At 54.0% G+C, this 20,826-nt stretch overlaps 1 protein-coding gene across 5 annotated transcripts in view; it reads right to left on the bottom strand.

Moving 5' to 3' along the window:
- Nucleotides 1-20,826, bottom strand: part of LOC105699490 (protein scalloped) — a 65,243-nt gene that overhangs the window by 17,156 nt on the left and 27,261 nt on the right. For 4 of the 5 annotated variants that reach the window (XM_012424513.1, XM_012424512.1, XM_012424517.1 and 1 more), the window contains exons 2-4: nucleotides 19,001-19,081; nucleotides 458-582; nucleotides 243-381 (exon numbers count right to left, since the gene is read on the bottom strand). In XM_012424513.1, coding sequence (XP_012279936.1) covers nucleotides 243-381; nucleotides 458-582; nucleotides 19,001-19,037 — 301 coding nt within the window. In that variant the 5' untranslated portion in view covers nucleotides 19,038-19,081. The remainder of the gene's footprint in view (nucleotides 1-242; nucleotides 382-457; nucleotides 583-19,000; nucleotides 19,082-20,826) is intronic. The other variant, XM_012424516.1, reaches the window with a different exon arrangement.

Genomic DNA, 20,826 nt, shown 5'->3' with positions numbered 1-20,826 from the left:
CTTGAAAATTAAGCGACATTGTGCCGTAATGAATCGATTCAGGCGGGCGCCCGGGGCCGACTCGGCCGACCTCGGCCGCCCGCGCGAAGATCGCCGCTCCCAAGATGGCGCCGGTCGCGCGGCCCACCTCGCGACTTCGAGGGCCGATTGCCGGGCCGTCGACGCGAATTGAGGGTCGGGGAAAGGCTCTCCCGAGAGGGCTCGAGGGAGCCTTTCCTAATATGTCTCTAGGCTCCACTCACCGTACATCTTCCCCTCGTCCGAGAGGATGATCTTGCGACGACCGCATGGCGGATAGATCGTGAGAGCTTCCTGGAAGCTCTGCTCGATGTCCGGCGACCAGACGCCTTCGGCATCCGCCGCCGACAGGTCCTTCTCGTCCTGGAAACCGAAAGTCGGGTAAGAAGGTGCAACGAAACCGAAGACTTGTGTGGAGAAGGCCAACGGGAATCCTTACATCGCTGATTTCGCCAACGTCGAGGTTCTTCGTATCCGAGCCGGAGCCGTTGGCGTCGGGCGGCGGCCCGGAACTCGCGGGGGTCCACGGCGAGGAAATGGTGTCGGCTGCAGCCACCGCACTGCCTGCGGACAGAAGGGAAACGGAAAGAGAAACGATAAATAGCGATCGACCAGGCGAAGAGAAATCATTAAGACGTTCCACCTTCTCGTTACCGTACACTCTGAGAAAAAGGAGATCTCCCTAACCCACGGAAATGAAATCTCGAAAGGTACCGAAGAAAAATTTAATTAATTCAATGAACAATCATTTCACCCGAATAAACTCAAATACAAATTATAATTCCGAATTTCCGTCGCGTGGAATTAATTCTCGTTTACTCGAATGAGATAATTATTCCGCGAGTTAAACGAAAGTATTTCTCAGGTACCGTTCGTTCAACATTTTCTCTTTTTTCTCGGGGTATCGGAATCCCGGTACCGGAAGTCCTCCTCTGCGCGCCTCTAGGGTAGAATTTGGAGGTTAGTTCCGGAGTTTCCTAGTCCACCGCCGTTTTCCGCGATGTTTCCCCGTTAACACGGATCGCCGGATGGTGGTGGTGGGGGGGGGAGAGAAAAATCAGCGCATGAAAAATAACGCGGGGGTTGGTGGAGCAACAAGTGGTCCCTGATATCGCGTATCAGTGCCGTAAGCACGACGGGGCGGAGGCAGCCCGTGGGCGGCGGCTCCGCCTCCCGGGGGTGGAGTGAACGCGAAACCACTTCTACCCCCGCGGATCCTCCGAGCCGCCAAGTCGGCTCCGCCACCCACGGCCTAACCTAACCTAACCTAACCTCCCCCTCCGTTCGCCCTCGTCGCCACCCCAATTTCCGCCCCGCGAGGTGCAAACCAGGATAACCTACGGAGGGGGGGATATCTTCGACCGATTTCACCCCCCGAAAACAATTCCAACAATCCCGAGGACCTTGCGAGATATTTCCACCCCCTCCCCCTAAGCGACATTTTCCGGCGAAATTAAGGGCGCTCTCGTTACCCCACGATAAGGTACCCTAAGAGTAGAAACGAGATACCGAGATGAAGACATATCTCGATGCGAGCATTTACAGAAAACTGCGATATGGCGATCCTAAGGGTGCAAGGTAAGGGGAGGGAATTTGCCCCAAACCGATCTATTCTATTTAAGAGATTTTATTTATTAAGGAGAAAGGCAACCCCCTGGGGGGCCTTCGTGCCGATGGAAAGGCGGGTGCTTAATTAAGCCAGGCTCTCGCGAAAAAGCTCAAGGGAGGGCTATCTCGCTCCCACCCGTCTCGACTTCGCGACCCCCCGCGAGGTCGGGGGGAACTCCCCCCACCCGCGTCAATTCCGAGGGAGGCTCTCGGCATATGCCGGAAATGCGGGGCACGTAGGGGAAAATGAGTGGGGCTTAATGGAGAGACGGGCGGGGGCTTGACCCCCCCCCCCACAAGGGGTGCGTTGCCGGTAACGTCGCGGGGGTTGCAGCTGCAGCGCGGCCGCATAGATCACGGCGGATGACGCACGGCTGCATTCGGCGGTCGTGGCTGGGTGGAAAGTGGGTGGTGGGGGTGGGGGCGAGGGGCGGGGGTGGCCCCGGAATGCCGGACAAGACCGCAGCCGTCTAACCGGGGCGTCCATCGGGAGCCGAGCCCGACTTCGTCGCCGGCCCGGGAATCCACCCCCCAACCCCCCCCACGTGCCCTTATCTCGCGACGCGTTATCTTGCCGCACCCCCTGACGTTCGTTTCTTTAATGAATTATTTCTGAGTACTCAAGGGGGTTGACTCTTCTTCCCTCGAATTCGGAGGCTCGACCAGGAGGGCTGCGACCCCCCCCCCTGATGCAGGACCGAGGCTGTAAATCCGGCGTCCAACGATCGGGAATCCGGGGGACGGGGGTGGTCGGTCTTTGGAGTCCTCCGCGGGGCGAGGGGCTGGGGTCATAGAAGCATTCATGCCGGAGACCAGAGGGTGGCTTCGGTGGAATGCGTCCCGTTTAATATCGCGGAACATTATATATCGCCATCCCTTGTCCCTGGCGCGCCCCCGCCCGCTCTGGGGGATGGGGGGGACCACCCCCCGAGGCGCTCGGACGGCGCTCGAGGATGCACCGGGGACCCCATCCGCGGGTTTAGGGCGACCGCCATTAATTTCGCACCCCCCCGAGTAAACACCCCCCCTCCCCCCAAGGCCGATCCTTAATCCGCGTCACCCACCTCGGTAGAGTTTCGCGTCAAATGCCGATTCGTACAAATGTGAAGTGAACGCGATTTCCATGGTTCGTTTCCACTCCTATGCGAGGGACTGAAAGGACTCACCCCCCCGGAAAAAGGGACCCTTTCTTCGAAATCCGATGACACCCCGCCCCCACCCCCCACATGAATTCCACCTCTTTTTAGGGTCGCACTTCGCGATGACTCTTCCCCCCGTTCTAAATAAAACGCGCTTTTCTTCTTCCTCGCACTGAGGGTAAGGGGCGTTCAACAGCGAGCGATTCGCCAAGAAAATGGAGAGTTAATTTCCCGGGTCGGGGTGAGTATACAGGGCTGGGGGGGGGCACATTCAGGCGAGACAGCTCGACGCAATTAAGCGTCCTCCCGGTCCTCCAGGCGAGGCTTTCGCGGGGACGAGAGCAAAAGCGCGAACGCGATCCGTGGGGGGTGTCACCCCCCAACCCCCCCGCGAACAGGTGCGCCAGTCGCGGGGTGCATACGTGCACTGGAGGCATGCATTCATAGCGATGCACGGGAATCTTTACACCCGGGTGCTTTTTCAAAAATGTGAATGATCGCCATTTTTTAATTCCGTCCTTTATGCCCGTTGCTCCCGAGGGATGAAAATAGCGTAAGAGTTTTCTCGGACTTTTCCACCCTTTTATCGGTCCCCTTGCGTTTTTGCCGTTTTTCTCCTCTTCTTCTTTTTCGTCGTATCCCGTTTCCTCGCGCCCGTGCGAAACTGCGGAAAGAGAGAGAGAGAGAAGGAGAGAGAGGCGCGCGTTTTGTCGCTCGCAATTAGAGGGATTAATTTACATACTGCCGGATTAACCATTCGGCCATGCATTATTCAGGGCCATGCTAATGGCGACGCGGCGATTAAGTCAATAATTGAATGCACTCCGTCGCGCGAGACGAGAGGAGGTGCCGAGATGGAGAATGGCGGGCATGTCGGGAAGAGGGGAGGCAGGGCGACGCGTCGGTGATGCCGGCAATCGGCCGCCATCTTGGATCTGGCCCAAATCTCTCACCCTTTATTCCCTTTATTTCGAGTAATCGATCGATAAGGCATGTCGAGATATTGGAAAGACGCGTAGAAAATGGCGAAGATAATGAAAATCAATTATTACGTGGGGGTTTGAGAGGATTTCGTATTCGATGGAGCGTCGATTTCTTTCAGCTAGGATAGCCCGGCTGGGGCGACGGCGAAGAGGGAGGGGGAGGAGGCGGGCGGGCGCGTCGATTCACCCAAGGGGACCGATAAACCATGGCCCGAAGCTCCTAGCACCGCCGATGACATTTATAAGCCGAGTGAAACCGGTTCCCTTTCGTTTGGTTTATTTACGGCGAGAACAGTGCTGCATGCGCGCTCGCGCGCGCGCTAGTGACAACCGGTACTTCGCCGAGCGCTCGCCTCGGCCCGGCGGGGGAAAAGGGAAAGGCGGCCCGGGGTAAAAATTCAAAAGTAACCGGACGAATGGGTAGACAAATTGGCGGGTAAGACGGGGTCCGCGGGGAGGTGGAAAAAAAATATTCGATACCGATGACGAACCGAGGGATGGTGCGTCGACTGGTATCGACTCGGCCGGTCAATCGCTGGTGATGGCGGGCTCAAGAGCGGATGCACCGTTAATTGATTTGCATACGGCCGCGCACACGTCACGCCGCGCCGCAAGAAAGACGGAGGAAGCGCGCCACCCGGTCCCCCCCACTCGCGCGATAATCCGCGCAATTACGAATCGAGAACTGGGACTCGAGGAATCGAACATTCGGAACATACGATAGGACATCACGTCTCTCCTATAACCTATGACAAAGTCGTTTACCCCAACCGTGATTAACGAGGGATCTCTTAATCGGCGGATTAAGTTTCGCACGTAGATAACCTTAGATCTGGCGATTGAGATTAATCGGGGGTTGGGTAAACCTTGATTAAGGATTTTAAGTCGAAGGTCGACGTGACCGAGGGTTGGAGGACAAAGGGAGGAAAAAGGGGCACAATGGCGAAGGGTAGAATCGATTCCCGGGAGAACGGCGCGATGAATGGACGCCGCCGTCGGTAAGTAAGATCCCGCCTCGGGACCGGAAACGCGAAGTTTCCGGGAGGGGGGGGCCAGGGGAGGCCGGAAGTGGAGAGGCTGCCAATATCGGGCGGGCGCCATATTGCGGCGCGGCGTCCTATCTCCTCGGGGATCGTTTAACCGGGATAATTGCCAAACATTGTTTACCTTGTTAGCCGGCTAGCTGGCTGGTAAACTTGAGCGAGTTAATAAACAGCCCCGTGCGCGAACCCGTGTGTAAATTAGCGTCTTCCAATTTGTACCCGGCGTGCAGTCATGCCCCTCTGCTCCCTCCGGAAGATCCAAGATGGCGGACAGCGACCCCGGGCGAATTAATCGGTCCCAATTGAGGAAGATACGAGAGAATCTCCGCGGAATGAAAATCCCTCCTTCGATCGAATCTCATATTTGCACGCGTAAACACTTACTGGGAGCCTGGGAGGTAGGGAACCTTGCCCGATTTCGAGGAGTCTTGGTGACGCTACGCGGGATTCGGCGCGATCCAAGATGGCGGCGATCGCGCGTCACGTGACCCACCGCCAGTCGGCTCTAAGGCGACGCTATTAACGGCGTAACCGCGCGGCGCACTTTCTAGGTGGGTTCTTGCACACGGATTACACACGGCCGGTGGATTTTTCTCGACCGGGCCCGATATACGGGCGCATACTTCGCGTGGGCAGCCATCTTGCCGCAGCGGCGCACCAGCCTAACCTCAAAGGATATCGAACTCTGGCGAAGGCCGAAAAATCCCGACCGACGGGAAAACCCTCCACACGCGAACGGAAACGCGGGTACGTACGAGGGTACCGGTAGAGGTTAGGGTATCATTATTCCTCGCGTTTTAATCTAATCTACGATTCGCGTCGCAGGTCTCCCCGAGAAAGCAGGACTCGTCACGGGAGAGCCATCGATCGGGCCCCGACGTCGGCGTGTCTCGGCTCTGTCTCCGGCTTCGGCCGACTCTACTTTGGATGCAAAGTAGCATAGGTAATTAAGGCGCAAGGAAAGTTTAAACTGCAAAGCAAAGTCGAGCGACTCCCGGGGCCCTCTCTCTCTCTCCCTCCCGGTCGGCCGGCATCGCGGCGTCGCCGTCGCTCTGCCCCCACGGGAGAGGCGTGAATTACACGGCGAGGCAAGCAAGCCGGCAGACGGGCTCATTGTCCTCCGCTAGTTTAATTAATGCAGCTGAACCGGCACCCCTTTCTACCCTCTCCGCCCCTCCCCGGGATAAATCCGCCGCTCCGGAAGATTACTACGAAAAAGATCCCGAGTATTATTCTAACATGAGTCTTAAGAGCCATCTTTAACCATATCGAGAGAAAATTAGCCGTCATAATAATTAGATATAACCCCATTATCTAATCTAATATCTCACAAGCGGGAGATGGAGAAATGAAAAATTATTTAAATACCCGTAGTATTTTGTATATTCGTTTTTTTGGGCGTTCTCTCAGCGCTGGCTTGGAAATCAAATTAACCCGAATTCATTTGAATCTATCCGAATTAATCGTATTGTTTCGTGATCAGTGATAAGGATTGGCATCGGAGGGAGTGATATCATAATGGTTGGGCACCACTGGCGGTGTGCGTTTGCCGCCAATCGAGGCGGAGTTGGTCTCTCGCAGAAGAGAAGTGGCCGCGGCTTTCTCGTTCCCTCTCTCGGCTTACGAGGGTGCGATAGACGCGTCGACGCGAGAAGGATGCTGGGGAGAGAGAGAGAGAGGGATGTAGAGAAGGAGGCGGGCAGAAGGAGAGAGAGAGAGAGAGACCTCGGGGTCAAGGTGCCGCTCGCTTGCCGCGTCTCTTTCTTGGCTCCGACACGAGCCTAACCTCGAAGACGTATTCATCGCCGCACGCGCCGGTTGCGCCGATCGAGGCCCGAAATCGGGTCTCGCGTCTCTCTCCGACCCGTCGCGGGGGCATTGGGTGGGAAAGGGACAGAGCGAGGCTTCGCGGCCCAGCGACGCGAGGGCCTAACGGAGGTCGGACCTAACCTAGTTTCCAGACACGCGAATTTACGTGCCCAGGGCTCGTCACTCGCGATTGGCAAAATTCTAGTCCCGCGTTGAGATCAATTTCCTCTCGAGAAAAAATTACAGAATTCGATCGACTCTACGCGAAATCATTCTCCTAAATATACGACAAGTCGATTGTTTTAATTCGGCCGGGAATTCTAGGGACCCGTGAGCCGACAAAGTGTTCGAGACTACCCCCTCACGAAAGTAGGGAAAATCCATTCGGCGTAGTGAAATCAATTTCCCTCGAGCCGATCGAGCCCGGTCGGAAAATTCGCGTCGCAAATTCGGTCGGACTTGGAGGTTAGGGCGCGCATTTTCCGCCCCCCCGAGTCTCTCGGACGACTCGGCCGGGCGAAATTCTGCGGGCGAGGGAGAGAGAGCTATAGGGGAGGCCGAGCGGCCGAGGGAGACGGAGATAGTGAGAGAGCGAACTCCACACGTAGGCGAGGGTTGGTAGGTCGACAGCTCCGGAGGTTGTAGAAGGTCGGCGGAGGTCGGCGGAGGAGGAGGTGCAGGAGGGCTGGAGGAGGTGAAGGTGGAGGTGCGTTATCGATTTCGGCATACCAGACACGCCGCTTCTGCTTTCCGGGCAATAATTCCCCGAGATGGTACCGTGGCGGCTTAGTTTCCGCCTCGGAAACTTCCTGCGAGTTACCCTTGCCCCNCCCCCCGCGGACCCCCCGACCTGCGACCTATCCCCCACGAAGCGTAACCGCGTTTATTTTCAGCTCGGGTCCGATCGGTCGATTACGATCACCCTGAGAAAAGAGATTCATTCAACCAAAGAAATATTTCGTTAATTCCAAGAATAATTGACTCTAATGAATTGTCATAATTCGGAATAATCGTTGCATCCAATTTATTCGAGCTTATTTACGCCAAATAATTATTCTTGGAATTAATAAAATATTCCGTCGATTCAAGATTATTTTCTCGGGGTGGAGACGTTCCCTCCCTTGGAACGGAAATACATATCGATATCAATTTATTTCAACGAATATGTATGAAGAAAAAAAAAAAATGTACGAATTAAAGTTTTAGGTCGAGTTGCGCAAAGAAATCTCGAGATGGTCTTCGAGGGAGAGGAGAATTTTGAAAAATGGCGAGAGAAAAAGAAAATCGGAGGGAAATTCCTCGTGGTTGGAGGAGCGTGGGTGAGGACGGGGAGTCGAGGGGACTTACACTCCCCGAGAATTTTTTTACGCCGAAACCAAGTGGATATGTTGGCGACGGAAGGCGGGGGTGTCAGCGGGTTGAACGCCCGCTGGGTTTGAATATAAATAGCGCCCCGACGCCCTTCTTTTCCCTCCCCGGCGCGTCGCCTGTCCACCTTCGATCCGAGGATGACCCCTCGAGGGTACGCGAAAAATCCGTCGATCGAAACGCGTAATTCCCGCACCAATTTCTTCGCAATTCTCCGTCTCTCTCCGCAGACTGGACGAGTCATGTAGATGCGTCTTTCTTGCGGATTACGAATTTCCTTGCTCGAGTCGCGAGGCCGGAAGCGGAGAGATGGAACCGGAGAGCTGTCTCTTCCGGTCTCTGCCGGGTCTCCCGGGATGAGTACCCGGTGAAAGCGAGCACCACGGAAAACCCGGTATGATCCGTCGCCGTAATTAGACTCCACTTCGTAGAAATGGCTACGAGGTCTCTCTCGGTGCTCGGTCTCGCTCCCGCGCGCGCAGCTTCCCGGCCAAAAAGACCGCATCGACGCGGCGTGACGTCCGCGGTTAGGTTAGGTTACCCCACCGGGTACTCGAGAAGCTCTCGGGTCACTCTATTCCCCGTCCCCCTCCACCCTCTCGCGCGATTTCCCGAGAAGGGCGCCGAAAAAGCTCCGAAAATCGGCCGCCGAGTCGCGCTCTCCGGGGCCCTGGCTACCGCGCGCCCGGTTGCTAAGGACGCCGTAGCTAGGGACGCCGTTGCTATGACGCCCGTCGCCATCTTCCAGCTCGCCGGTACACACTTCCCGATCGAAGGCGGACCAATTAGCCGTGATTAATCGACGAGTTGACGAAAAGGGGCGTTCCTGGCGGTCGATCCTAACCTCACCTAACCGCTATCCGTAGGAAATTGGCCGCGACGCATACGGAGGATGCGGAAAACCATTTTTACCCGCGCGATTGAGAAACGGCGACGACCGCGTCGCAGTGATCCAGTTAATCGATTATCGCGGTGCGAGGCCTCAAATAAAAGCGTCCGTCGTCGGGACGCCGCGGAAGCCGGCGTCGCCACTTGGACCCCGGCCAACGAGCGAGGTCGTTAAGTCGCGAAGCGCGCTCCCTCCCTCCCCGGCTGGAAAAGGACGAGCGCAAGCGAAATGTGAGGTTAGAGAGGGCGGCTCGCGCCTCTCCCTCCCGGTGACCGGCGGGTTCGCGGCCATCCCCCCTGGATGTATTTTTGGACACCTCGAATACGGCACGTCGATTTTTAAGAGCGAGACAGGTCTTCGCCTTTGTCCTCCGGGGGAGGGAAAAGACGACGGAGAAGGAAATTAGACCCGGGTATAATCCTAGCCCTCGATTTAATATCCCGAGAAAAAAAACCACCACTAAAAGAAAGAAACATTTCCCTGTTCAATGTGATGTTTTTTTTTCTCTTCTCGGTGTACTTATTAATGTATGAATTTTTACGCTGATTTTTCATTTTGGCCCTTCTTCGGCGGGCTTTTTGAGAGACTTCTTGGGGGAAAGAGAGAGGTGCTTGCTGAGAACCCCTGAGAGCCCACCAGGCGAAGACTGCGCCTGGTGGGGGTCAAATGTCACCTGGTGACTCATCGCCGTCCACGCCGACTAAACGCCGGTGCGAGCGCGCCTACTCTTGATATATATTTATATACGAAAGGAGTGGAGAAATCATTTTCCTTTTATATACGCGTAGAAGTCAAAGGTGTTACGAAGTCAATCGAGAGGTTAAGGAACCTCGCCCTGCGAGGGGAAGGGCGGAAAGAGGGCGCTTTCGTTCGGTTAATAAGTTCGCGCCGTCCGCGGCCTCACGTGCTGTCGGCGTCTCTCTCCCTCCCACTGCGCGCCCTATCACTCCGTCTCTCTCCCTCTCCCGTGGCTCCCCTCCTTCGCCGCTTCGATTTCAACCAGTTGCACGCAGGGCCGCGTGCAACGGACGCAGCGCGCTTGGAAAGGAGGAAAATCTCAAGGCACCGAAATGAAAAAAAAAGAGCGATCTCTATTCAGTCGAAAAATCCACCTCTCCGGCGATAAAAAAAGCCACCACCTTTAAGGGGAAAAAAATTCCCAGGCTAAGAAACTATTCCCACTCTCCTAAGTACTCACTACGTATCCTTGCGCACTTACTGGACCGATCGTCTTTGCAACTTACCTGGAACAGAGAGAAATGAAAAAAAAATTTTAACGTGAGAATAATTAGAAGGGTTAAGGTAATAGGTGCAGAAAAACTACCCCATTAGAAGTAACTACGTGTTCAAGAGTAATTGGAAAATTATCAATTTTTAGAGCAGCTGTGGATCGATTATTTTTATTTTTATTTCTATTTAGCTAATCCTATACGGAGATAAACGTGCGCTAATGCCAGAGATGGTGGCAAGTGTCGGTTCGTGCAAGAGGATTTTTCAGGTTATGGCAGAACGGGTATGGGGTACGGGTTTTTTTTTTTTTCCTGAAAATTTCAGGTCGACCCAGGGAACGGGATACCGTTTGAGGCGTTAAACGAGACGTCCCGAGTCGGGACTACTCGTCGACGTGGGCTCGGAACCTCTCTTGACCAATCGGAGGAGAACGAAGCCCTGATTGAAGGATCCAGGGGAAAGGCAAGGTGCGCGGAGGCGGAAGGAGTGGAGTCGCTCCGGAGCAGGTTCCAGGTAAAGGGTCTCTCTTTACCTTCGCACGCTGTTGCCAGATCCCTGGCGACTCCGCCGAACAGGGACGCACCTTCACCGGTAAATTAGTGAAAAACTCGAGAAACTCAGAAATTGACCCTTTAACACACAAAGTGGTAAGAAAACGTTTTGGAATTTCTGCGCACTTAAGGTGTCAGGACAATTCTTAGATGATCAGGACGCGTCAAAGTTTCGGACACTTTGGTCTGATACCCTTAGAAAAATGTGTTGTATTCGTATCGATTGATTTGAAGGGGGTTTTCAGTTCACCTTAATCGAGATTCTAATCCGCGAACGAACGCGACGATGGTTGAGAGGCCCGACTTAACGACATTCAGCAGCCGCGGGATTGCATCACGACGGTAGCCAGGTTAATCAGATTACGGATTAGTCATCCATCCGTATCGATAACGCGCCCGTTATCGCACCTCCTTGACCGCATATATCGGAAAATCTGAAACCTCGCGGAATATCTGAAATTCGTTAAGACCGTTGTTTTAACCTTAACTAGTAGAAAATCCGCCCTCTTTCTCCCCCTCGCATAACGACGGATAACGGCGGATAACGTCAAGGGTGCCGCGTCTTACAACGAGCGACCCTCGTCTGATTACGGCCCGTCGTTGCGATTCCGCCCCGGTCTTTTTCCCCCGCGTTTTCCCGCGAGTCCCCTTTGTTCGGCTTCGATTAACGAGCGCGGCTCGTTGCGCGGGTCACGTGCTCGCCGGGACCGAGCGACCCGTTACACTTTATGCGAATCCCGGCGCTCCCGTTCGTTAGGCCGCCGTTATCGGGCCCCGGTATCGGCGCGGCCGCCTCTCGTGAAAACGACTCTTTGTCCATTGTCGCGCCGTATGGGACGCGAGCGCATATAATCGTTACTCAAGACCGAACCCGTCGATTATCGGCGCCCGCTCCTTCCGCGTTGCGTCGCTTTATTAGCGGCCAACGGCGCCGATCGTCGATCGCTCTAGTCGCGCCCTTTGATCCGAGAAAAATCGATACGTCGAATTCGTCCTTATAGATGTCTCTCAATTTTCATTACAACGCCCCGTAAAACGCCGTTTCGCGAGTTAAGGTGGTGTGAATGTGGCGTCGAAGAGGCTCTGCTTTATAAAACTTTTATCCCAACTCGGTTTACCGAATAGTTTGAAACGTTACAACGTGAATAGGGAGACTATAAAGAAGGTCCTGAAACTTCAATTTTTTTTCAAATTTCTTTACAGGTATTTTAAAAATATTCGTTTACAGGTATTTTCAAAATATTTGTTTACAGGTACTTTCAAAATAAAAACTTCAATTCTTTTCAAATTTCTTTACAGGTATTTTAAAAATAGTTTATAAGAAATGAAATTTCGCGAGTTTCAGGACCTACCTTAAGGTCTCCACATTCCCGTTTCAAAGTATGATACGATTTGAGACACCCAGTTCTATGAAAAATTTTATGAACGATTGAGCTTTCGGATGCCACTTTGACATCCCCTTAAGCGTCGAATTTGGGACTTCGAGAATATTTCTTACGTGTTGTAAGGTCGTTCAACGCCGTGTAACGATACGTAACGGCGGGCCCGTTAAAACGTCACCCGTTATCGAGCTCTCTCTTGAGCCGTTTAGCGGGGACTTAATCGCCGATCGTAACGGCGTTCTTCGCCGTAATTAACGATAATAATAATTCACTCGAATGACTGGCGAGTCTTCGGTCAGTCATCGCGGAATAGACCGAGGATGATGTTAATACGGCGATAATGCGAAAGCGGGGCCCGTTGCACGCGCGACACGTGCAACGGGGCGCTCTTGCGCCACGGCGAGACCCGGGAACAATGTCGGCACACCCCGAGCCCGGGATTCTCGTTCTTCGAATAATGGGATTGCGAGATCGCGAGGACGGCCGCGTTATTAACGGCGCGAGAAAATGGCGCCGCGTGGGGAGGGATCGTACCGTGAAAAATAAGGCAGGCAGTCGTAGAGAAAATCGTTTTCGGCGGGACGGCGGAACTCGAGAGAGAGAGGTTATGTCAGAGCGAGAAGAGGAAAGAGGTAAAAAGTAACGGAACTCCCCGACGTGCCGATCGTTACGGCGATCGAGAGGTTCCGTGGCCCTTGCAAAAAGTTCTCGGTCCGTCTTCTTTATCGGACCTTCCACGAGTAGCAATCAAGATGGCCGCCGGCCGGCTCCAAGGGAAAGCGAGGCGCTAATTGGCGCGCCGAGCTTTCCCCTGGACCCGTCCGTCGATTACGCCGAGTTTATCCTATTAGAGTTATCAAGTTTACCATATTATCCTACAGGACTTGGGTAACGTAAACGTGCCTACAACATCCTTATCACCTGTCGGAGATAACGGCAACCCCGTGTTCGGTTGAATTTTTGACGTATCTACGTATTGGCGGGTCGAGGAGCGGTAGCCGTGTTACTTTCGCTCTCGTCGGGCCGCCGCGAGTGGAGCGTACGGGAGGGAGAGAGAGGGAGTCATGCGGGCGCGCGGGAGAGCGAGAGAGAGGCGAGTACCCCCCGGGGGCCGCCCGACGCGCCACCCGCTCGACAAACGACTCGCCGCTACGTATCATCCCCTCGAGGGCTCGCCGGAGCCATTTCTCCCCCTGACCCGGGGCAAACCCACCCTCCATCCTATCGGGCGCGCTTTGCGTACGCACCGCACGCTACGATAATCACCGCTAATGAAAATCACCGTGCGTCGCTGCCCAAGAGGCCGTAAATTCACTGGGAGCCGCGCGCGCGCCCCCAAGTGGCGAGCGGGAGCGAGAGAGACCGAGCGCGCGGCCCGGCCGCGCGTGCGAGAGAGACACCGATACCCCTCGACTCATCGGGGACACATCTGTGCGCGCGTTGCAATCGATGCACACGTTATGCACGCGTTATGCACCCGATGCCGGAGCCACCGGGACCGCGGGGTCGTTTTTTCGAGTTGCCCGCCAATTAACGAGATCGAGAGGGCCCTTTGCTCGATTCGGTTTTTAATTTTTTCCATTCCGAGCCCTCTCGACGTACATCCGCGCGCCGCGGGAGGTCGTTTCTTCCTTTCCTCAATTTTTTTCTCCCTCCCCCTCGCAGTTCGGTCACTGCCGTTGCGTCGGTGCGTTAATTCCTATCCAGAGGAAAAACGCCAACGAGGTTCGCGGAATCCGCCCAACCGCGATCGCTCGTAAAAAGGAACGGGGCTTTTTGTCGCCCTCTCTCTCTCTTTCTCCCCTTGCGCGACCCGCCTCCACCCGAAGGACCGACATCTCGAAAACGGGACAGAAAATCTGGGAACTGAGGAAAAATTCTGCCTTGGGTCCCCCCTTCGTCCCTCCTCGCCAGCCGCCGGCGAGCGAGTGGATCGGTCCGCGTTTTTCCACTCTTTTTATAGGGGCCCCTCCCCTCTCCCCGCGGGGACCCCGGTGACCCGGCAGCCAATCGCGTGGCCGGCCGAGCGGAAAGTCCGGCTCTGCCGGAAGAACGACCCGCCACCTGCGAGCGGGACTCAATGAGCCGCGACCGGGCCTTGCGCAACGGACCCTCTTATCAGACCCCCCGTCGGCCGATAACCCGAATCCCGGAACCCTCCATCTCGCCCGTCGACAGATCACGCAAACGATATACCTAGGTTTACCGAGAGCGAAAAAAGAAAATAAAAAATAAAAGAAGAAACTGAAAATTCGCGGGTAGTTATAACGAGAACCTGTATATAAGAGAAGAAAAGGAGGAGGGAAAAAAAAACGAGATACGAGCCGGAAAGCCGGGAGATCACGCGAATACGAGAGTAAGCCTTCGGGGCGAGGAGAGGAGGGACCACTTCACGGGAGGGGGAGAAAGTGCACGCGCGTGCCCGATTCTCGGAAGCACTAATGGACACTCGGCGGTGCTCGGCTCTCCGCGGCTCGGTGGAATATTAATAGAAAAATCACGGCTCGGGGGGGCAGCCGGCTAATTTACCGCTTCCGGTGGTCCAGAGTCGCGGTAATTATTACCGCGACGGGTAGATGGCGCGCGCCGGGGAGTACCGTTGCGGTGTCTCCCTCTCCGTCCCTCCCCTTAGCGGCCGTAAGTCCGTCTCTCTCCCCCTCGCCGAGAAGACGCCTCGAAAAGAGAGGGAGAGGGGCAAAACGAAAGAAGCGTATCGCGTATCCGCGGGACGGTCTCGGAATAGTCTCACCTTTCCGAGAAGAGACCGCTCCCGTTATCGTGCCACTCGACCTGCCTCTATCTCCGCGACGTCTTATTGAACGGTAATCGCCACCGACCGCAGCCATCTTGAAAGAAGAAAAAAAGAAAAAAAAAAAGAAGAAAAGTCCCGGCGAGGAAACGCGCAACGATTTCAAATGTACACGCAATCGCGCCACTGAAACGCAATGAAGTTAACCTAGGAATATTGGTGAACCTTCCATCGCTTTAATACTCAGCGAGAGCAATACGCGTGTACTATATTTATAACGCGGTAGAGAAACGTTACTTGGAAGCGTTTGGAAATTAGCGTGACTTGTCCGAAGGAGAACTTGCTGGAGGAATATGAGGTGGCATTTTTTTTTTTCTTTCTTTTTTTATTCCTTTTTTTTTCAGGGTCGAGGCGAGTCACCGGGCAACGTTTCGGGCGCGTCCGCATAATCGCGCGTAAATTGCGGGAGACACCGCCGAGTAATATATCGCGACCCGGCGCCGGTTAATTCGGTTAGAGAGGGACCGAGAGAGACAGAGAGGGAGAACGCGAGAAGGGAAGCTGCAGGTGGGTCGCGGCCGGGTTTCCGGCGAATTTCGCCGGATAAGCTTTCATGTAAACGCGCCCGGCATCCGGACGCCGGCGGCGGTGCGCGCGTAACCGACGAATATCGCGAATGTACGAAAGTCTTCGCAGCCGACGTGCCGGCAGCCAATCAGCGTCGCGGCTTTCGCTCATTCTCCCTCTCTCTCCCCGCACCGTCTATCCGTATATCTCCCCGACGCCCACGAGCCGTCTGGATTGATTTTGCAACGTGAAAGGTGTCGCGCGCGAGAGAGAGACTCTAAACACACAGCAACCCTGAATCGTTCAATAATCGGATATATTCAAAAGAGTGAAAAAAAAAACATTCACCGAGACAGCGAGATATATTTCTTCAAACAGTACCACAGAAATACGTTGAAAATTCAAATAATAATTCCACGAATGAAAAATATATCACTTAGGTTTGATACATTTTTTTTTCCTCAGCATACTAAACGTTAAATAATAAAACGGGTTAATTAGCTAGGCATGCAAATATCTCAAAAGAAAATTCGCAGCGAAAAAAAAAAATATATATATATGCGTATATAGAGGGAGAGAGGGAAATGGCGTGGCAGAGATAGGAATCTAATAGACGCGCACGCCGATTAACCAGTGGAGGTCCGCCGACAGGCCGTCCGAACGACGTCGTCCGCTGGCGGACAGCGGGGAAATAAAGCGTTGAGGGAGCGCCGCGCCCGCGGCGGCCCGCGGGTCCACGTAACCGGGTCACGTGACCCCCGGCCAATCAGCGCGCGCCGCCCGGCCGCCATCTTGGCCGCGGGAATCGCGATCGTACTCGAGCGTCATAGAATTGAATAAGGCGCGAAATATTAATTAAAAACTATTCCTATCGACGTTAATACGTCCGCGGAGTCGAGTTCCGAAGTTTCGCGCACCGCACCGCGGCCGGCGGTTATCTATGAATTTCATAATGTTGTGTAACGAAAGACCGCGGGTGTGCGGCGATACGCGGCCGCTCTCGTCAGCGTTCGGTAATCCGCGGATGATCGAGACATCGTTGAAAAATCGGGAAATCGGACCGCGGGAGCGCACGCCGCGCCTTCTCTTCCGTTAATCCGAGCGTGTCGTACCGATCCATCATTGTTGGGCGCAACGCACCGCGGCCGCGAACTCCGATACGTAACAGATTGCGGCGTCAGATATATATCGCCGCGCGCGGGGAAATTATTCCCGTGACCATTACCGCGCCGGTAAGACCGTCGTAATCGCGGCAGCGATCGCGGACTAGGTCGCGATTTCTCCCTGGGTCCGCCGCGCGGTCGTTACGAGCGGCCGCCGCGCTCCGGAAATTGCACTCGCGCGTTTTCACCTAACCGAATTTCGACCGGAGGAGTTTCACCGTATCCGATTACCCAGACTCTCCCTCAAGCTCACCCCGACTGCATATCCATAAAGTATACGAAGAAAGAAGATAGAGGTTAGGTGGCGAACCGAGAGTTAAGACGCTCGCACCTACCCCGCGTAACAACCCTAGGCATACCCTGAAAACCGGACGAGGGACTTTCGAGCATCGGCCGCCATCTTGGATTTTCTGAAAGGCTATCGACTTATCGCGAAATTTTTCTCGGTTACCTATTACGATGTTACTACAGGTACTATTCAAAGAAATATTCCTTTGGTTCGTATCTTTTTCTTAAGGGTGATAATGGACCCGTGGAGACTGCTCTCCTGGTGAACAACTCGCGTCGGGGAAAGTGCATCCTTGACAGAGGATCGTTTCTACACCCTGCATGGGATTTCGTAACACCGGTGGCGACTACATCGGGAGAGGAGAGAATCTCCGGCGGCGTTTGAGCGAATCTAAGCGTCGCCGAGCGAGTCGAGGCGCGTAAACGGCGCGGCTCGGTCGCTCGGCATATATCGAGGTCGACCGGTTCTCCAGCAGCCGTTAGGCCGTTAAGGGGACATTGCGACACGCGGACACCGAGCGCACGGAGAGAGAGAGAGAGAGAGAGAGAGAGACAACTCCAGGAATTGCAAATAAATTATTATCGCCCGGCGGCCCGGCGAAATGCCGAGCATTTCGATCGCCGCTGGAATTGGCCTCGCGGCGAGCGAGATTCTCCTCGTTAGGCAACCCCCTCCGCGGTATTCCAAAAAGTCACATTTTTTACCCGGGCGGAAATCCGAGCCCACTTTTACGGTTCTCCAAAGCCTCCTTACCGGTACACCGTGAAAAAGAGATCTCATCGAGCGAGAGAAATATTTTATTAATCCAAAGAATAATTATTTGACTCGACAATAATAATAGAATAAATAGAAATATTTCCTCTATTTGATGAATTCTTTTCTCAGCGTATATATATACACGTCGATTTAATATCTATCATCCGCCGATCCGGCAGGTCCGGTCGGGTCGGCGGTCGGCCGCCGAATGCGTGCCGCTAATTGGTCGGCCGGTTTCCGCGGCCGCGGACTCGGATCGCGCGCTTTCCCCTGGAGCCGACAGCGCGCGCGCCGATTAGCGCTCGCTTTTCCCCTGTACCGGCAGCGCGTAACCCAGGGGAAAGGGGCAGCGGGGGAGAGAGAGGGGAGAGAGACAGACGGAGACGGGAGAGGTAATCGTTATCGGCCGGCAGGATCGATTTGCAGGGTCGACGCGCTCCCGACCGGCGCGACTCGATCCGCTCCTGATGATCGAACCGGTCGAGATATGTCGATATATCGATCCGAGCGGTGTCGACGACTCCGACGCGCCGCCACGTTTCGTCCTAACCTCTCGCCTCGTCGACTTAAAATCGTAAAAAGAAAGGGATGCAGTCCGAAGAATACGTAAAATATAGAAACTCGCAGTTAGAGTCGATAGTTGCGAGCCTTCCTCGACCTCGTCCTTTCTCCCTCGCGTTACGATTCAGGATTAATCGGCGGATTACTCAGCCGCGTCGTTTCGGGAAATCGCGCTCGTTAACGCCGCGGGGGGCGCGATTACGCGTTATCGCGGATTGCAGGAATCCTCCCGGTCGGCCGATGCGCGCGCACCCGCGACCCCACGGCGCAACTCTCATTACCGATTTGCATTTATGTAACGACACAATCGGCCATTATTATGCTCCTAGCGAGTCCTTTATACGTATCTGTGTACGTATGTTCACATGAACGCTAGGGAAGGGAGAGAGTCGGCCGTGGGCGATGCACCGAAGGGATTACGCGCCGCCGTTGCGCATTCGGTTTGCAATTGCGAATTCGCACGGGTAAGTGCACCTCCGACGGAAACGACCGGCTACGGCGTCGTTCCCGGATTTCCCCGGATCGCCACCATATTGGATTATTCTATCGCCCGGCGAAATGTCGGTTCCACTCATTTAATCGATACCGAAGGAACATCGAATAAAAAGAGAGAATCTTCCTCTCCTCTAACTCGTACTTCAAACGTGGTATTTTCACTACCACCGGTGCTCCGCTCGCAGAGGATCCGGAAAATATGGAAAATATGGAAAATATGAGAAATATGAGAAATATGAGAAATTGTTAAACCGAGCCGTAGGAAAAAGAGCGAGACCGAGGTTTGCGCCGGATGTGAGAGGCAATGAAACGCAGAAAGAGAGAGAGAGAAAGAGAAAGAGGCAGAGAGACAGAGTGTTAGGCAATGGCAAAAACGAAAAAAGAAAATGTTCTACAATACCGATGCTATTCTGAGTACTGAGTTCCCAGTCTTTCATGAGGATTTCTCGGGCAGGTCAGGATGACGGCGACGTGGGTGCACCTACAATGCAGACAGTTATCGCACATATAATAGACATGTCATGAAATAAAGTCTCGCCGATCGCTAATCAATAATTGCTCAACCCGTTAGTCGGCTCGATTAACGACTTGTGCCCGGTAACGAAGGCTGGGGTCATACGAGAATAAAAAAAATTACTCGTTACATCATTCCAACAATCTGCCTGACCTGTTGAGTACACCCCAGAGCAGGTCATAAAAGAATTTTTCCATCTCGATATTTTTATATTCATATTCATTCATATCATGAACCCTGATAAAAATGCCGATGTAAATTTACATAATCATCGGTTATTTCGATGACACAATGAATTCCAATAAAATCACATTGTCCCTGTAAAGTCACGATCTGAGTCACCATTTATGAGGTATGTAAAAATGTATGAAAATTTTTCGTAGATTTTTATCAGGGTATTCACGGTACGTGTACTACGTCCTTCATATCGCGTGTAATTTTTTATATTTGTACGGACCCAGCTTAACGGGTTAAAGTGCGACAAAATAATTATAAGCGAGCCTTTTCCGCGGAAATAAGCTGTCCCTTTTATGGGGTTTTTGCTTTTCCATGGCGGTCCTTTCCCGTGGCGCTATCGCTCAACGGCCGGCGTAAATCGGCGGATTAACGAGGGAATTAATTCACGAAATAACAGTTTTTTCAGGACAAATAAACTCGTCCGGCGGGAAAGTCGGCCGCGACACTCCGCGCTATAACTTCCGGCCGGAGCGTTTTCCGATATTCCGCGAGCGGAGGGCCTCGCGGTCGCGCGGCGGAATTCACCCGTTTTCGGCCTCGGCGTTCCGCGTATCATTTTCCTTTTTTCCCGCTCGCCCCCTTGTCCCGCCATTCGGGGCCCGAAATTTCCGCACTTTCCTCCCGCGGCGGCTCGCAACGTCCGGTGAAATCGCCGCGGTTCGACGCGCGGAACGGCCGCGGCGAGAGGATCGCGGGAATGGATTTTCCGCGTTTACGCAGGAAGGAGTAATTCGAGCCGAGCGGAAAATCTTCCTCCGGCCGAGAGCGCGGAAACAATGGGAGGCCTCGAAAAGGGAAAAAGAGGGCGGAAAGGAAAAGCGAAAAAACGGAAAGAAGGGGAGCCCGGGAAATAATGCCGGCCATTAAAAGCGCCAAAAGTTTATGTGTCTACCGTCGTAAATCGCCGGCGGTTTTTTTTTTATCTCCCTTCCCCGCCCGTCCCGCCGCAACCGCGCGCGGCCCTTAAACCTGGTCTAAAAAATCCGGGAAAATTGGTTAAAAATGATATCCCGCCGTTTCCTATAAATACGGAATTATTTTCCTCGAGCCAACAGTGGATGTAATCTCCGGGTCCCTTCGTTCCCGAGATCCGCGAATCGAATATTTGCCGCGGAATTAAAAAGAGTTTCTTTCCCGAGGGCGACCCGTAAAGCCGCGCTAAAAAATCCGTACGGAAATTGATTAGAAACGAGATTCCTTTAATAAGTGCGTACTTATTTTCCTACAGTAAACAGTGCGTGGAATTCCACGAGATCGCGTTTCCTTTTGTCCCCGACGAGTCGAATATTCGATAGCGAGGTGCAACTGTTTGTCGTTCGAGGCACGTCCCCTAATGATGCATCGCCCGGCGACGTCAGGTGCGCCTCAAGGAATCGAGGTGGACTTCGGCCGGATGATTGTGTCAAGTAACAACCGCGTACTGCACCTCTCCTTCCGGAGGTCCACCTTATGCGCAGCAAATTCTCAACGAAATG

The sequence above is a fragment of the Orussus abietinus genome, unplaced genomic scaffold, assembly GCF_000612105.2.
Source record: "Orussus abietinus isolate OABI.00-Male unplaced genomic scaffold, Oabi_2.0 scaffold8, whole genome shotgun sequence".
Classification (NCBI taxonomy): Eukaryota; Metazoa; Arthropoda; class Insecta; order Hymenoptera; family Orussidae; genus Orussus; species Orussus abietinus.
This window is presented reverse-complemented; position numbering and strand designations above follow the sequence as displayed.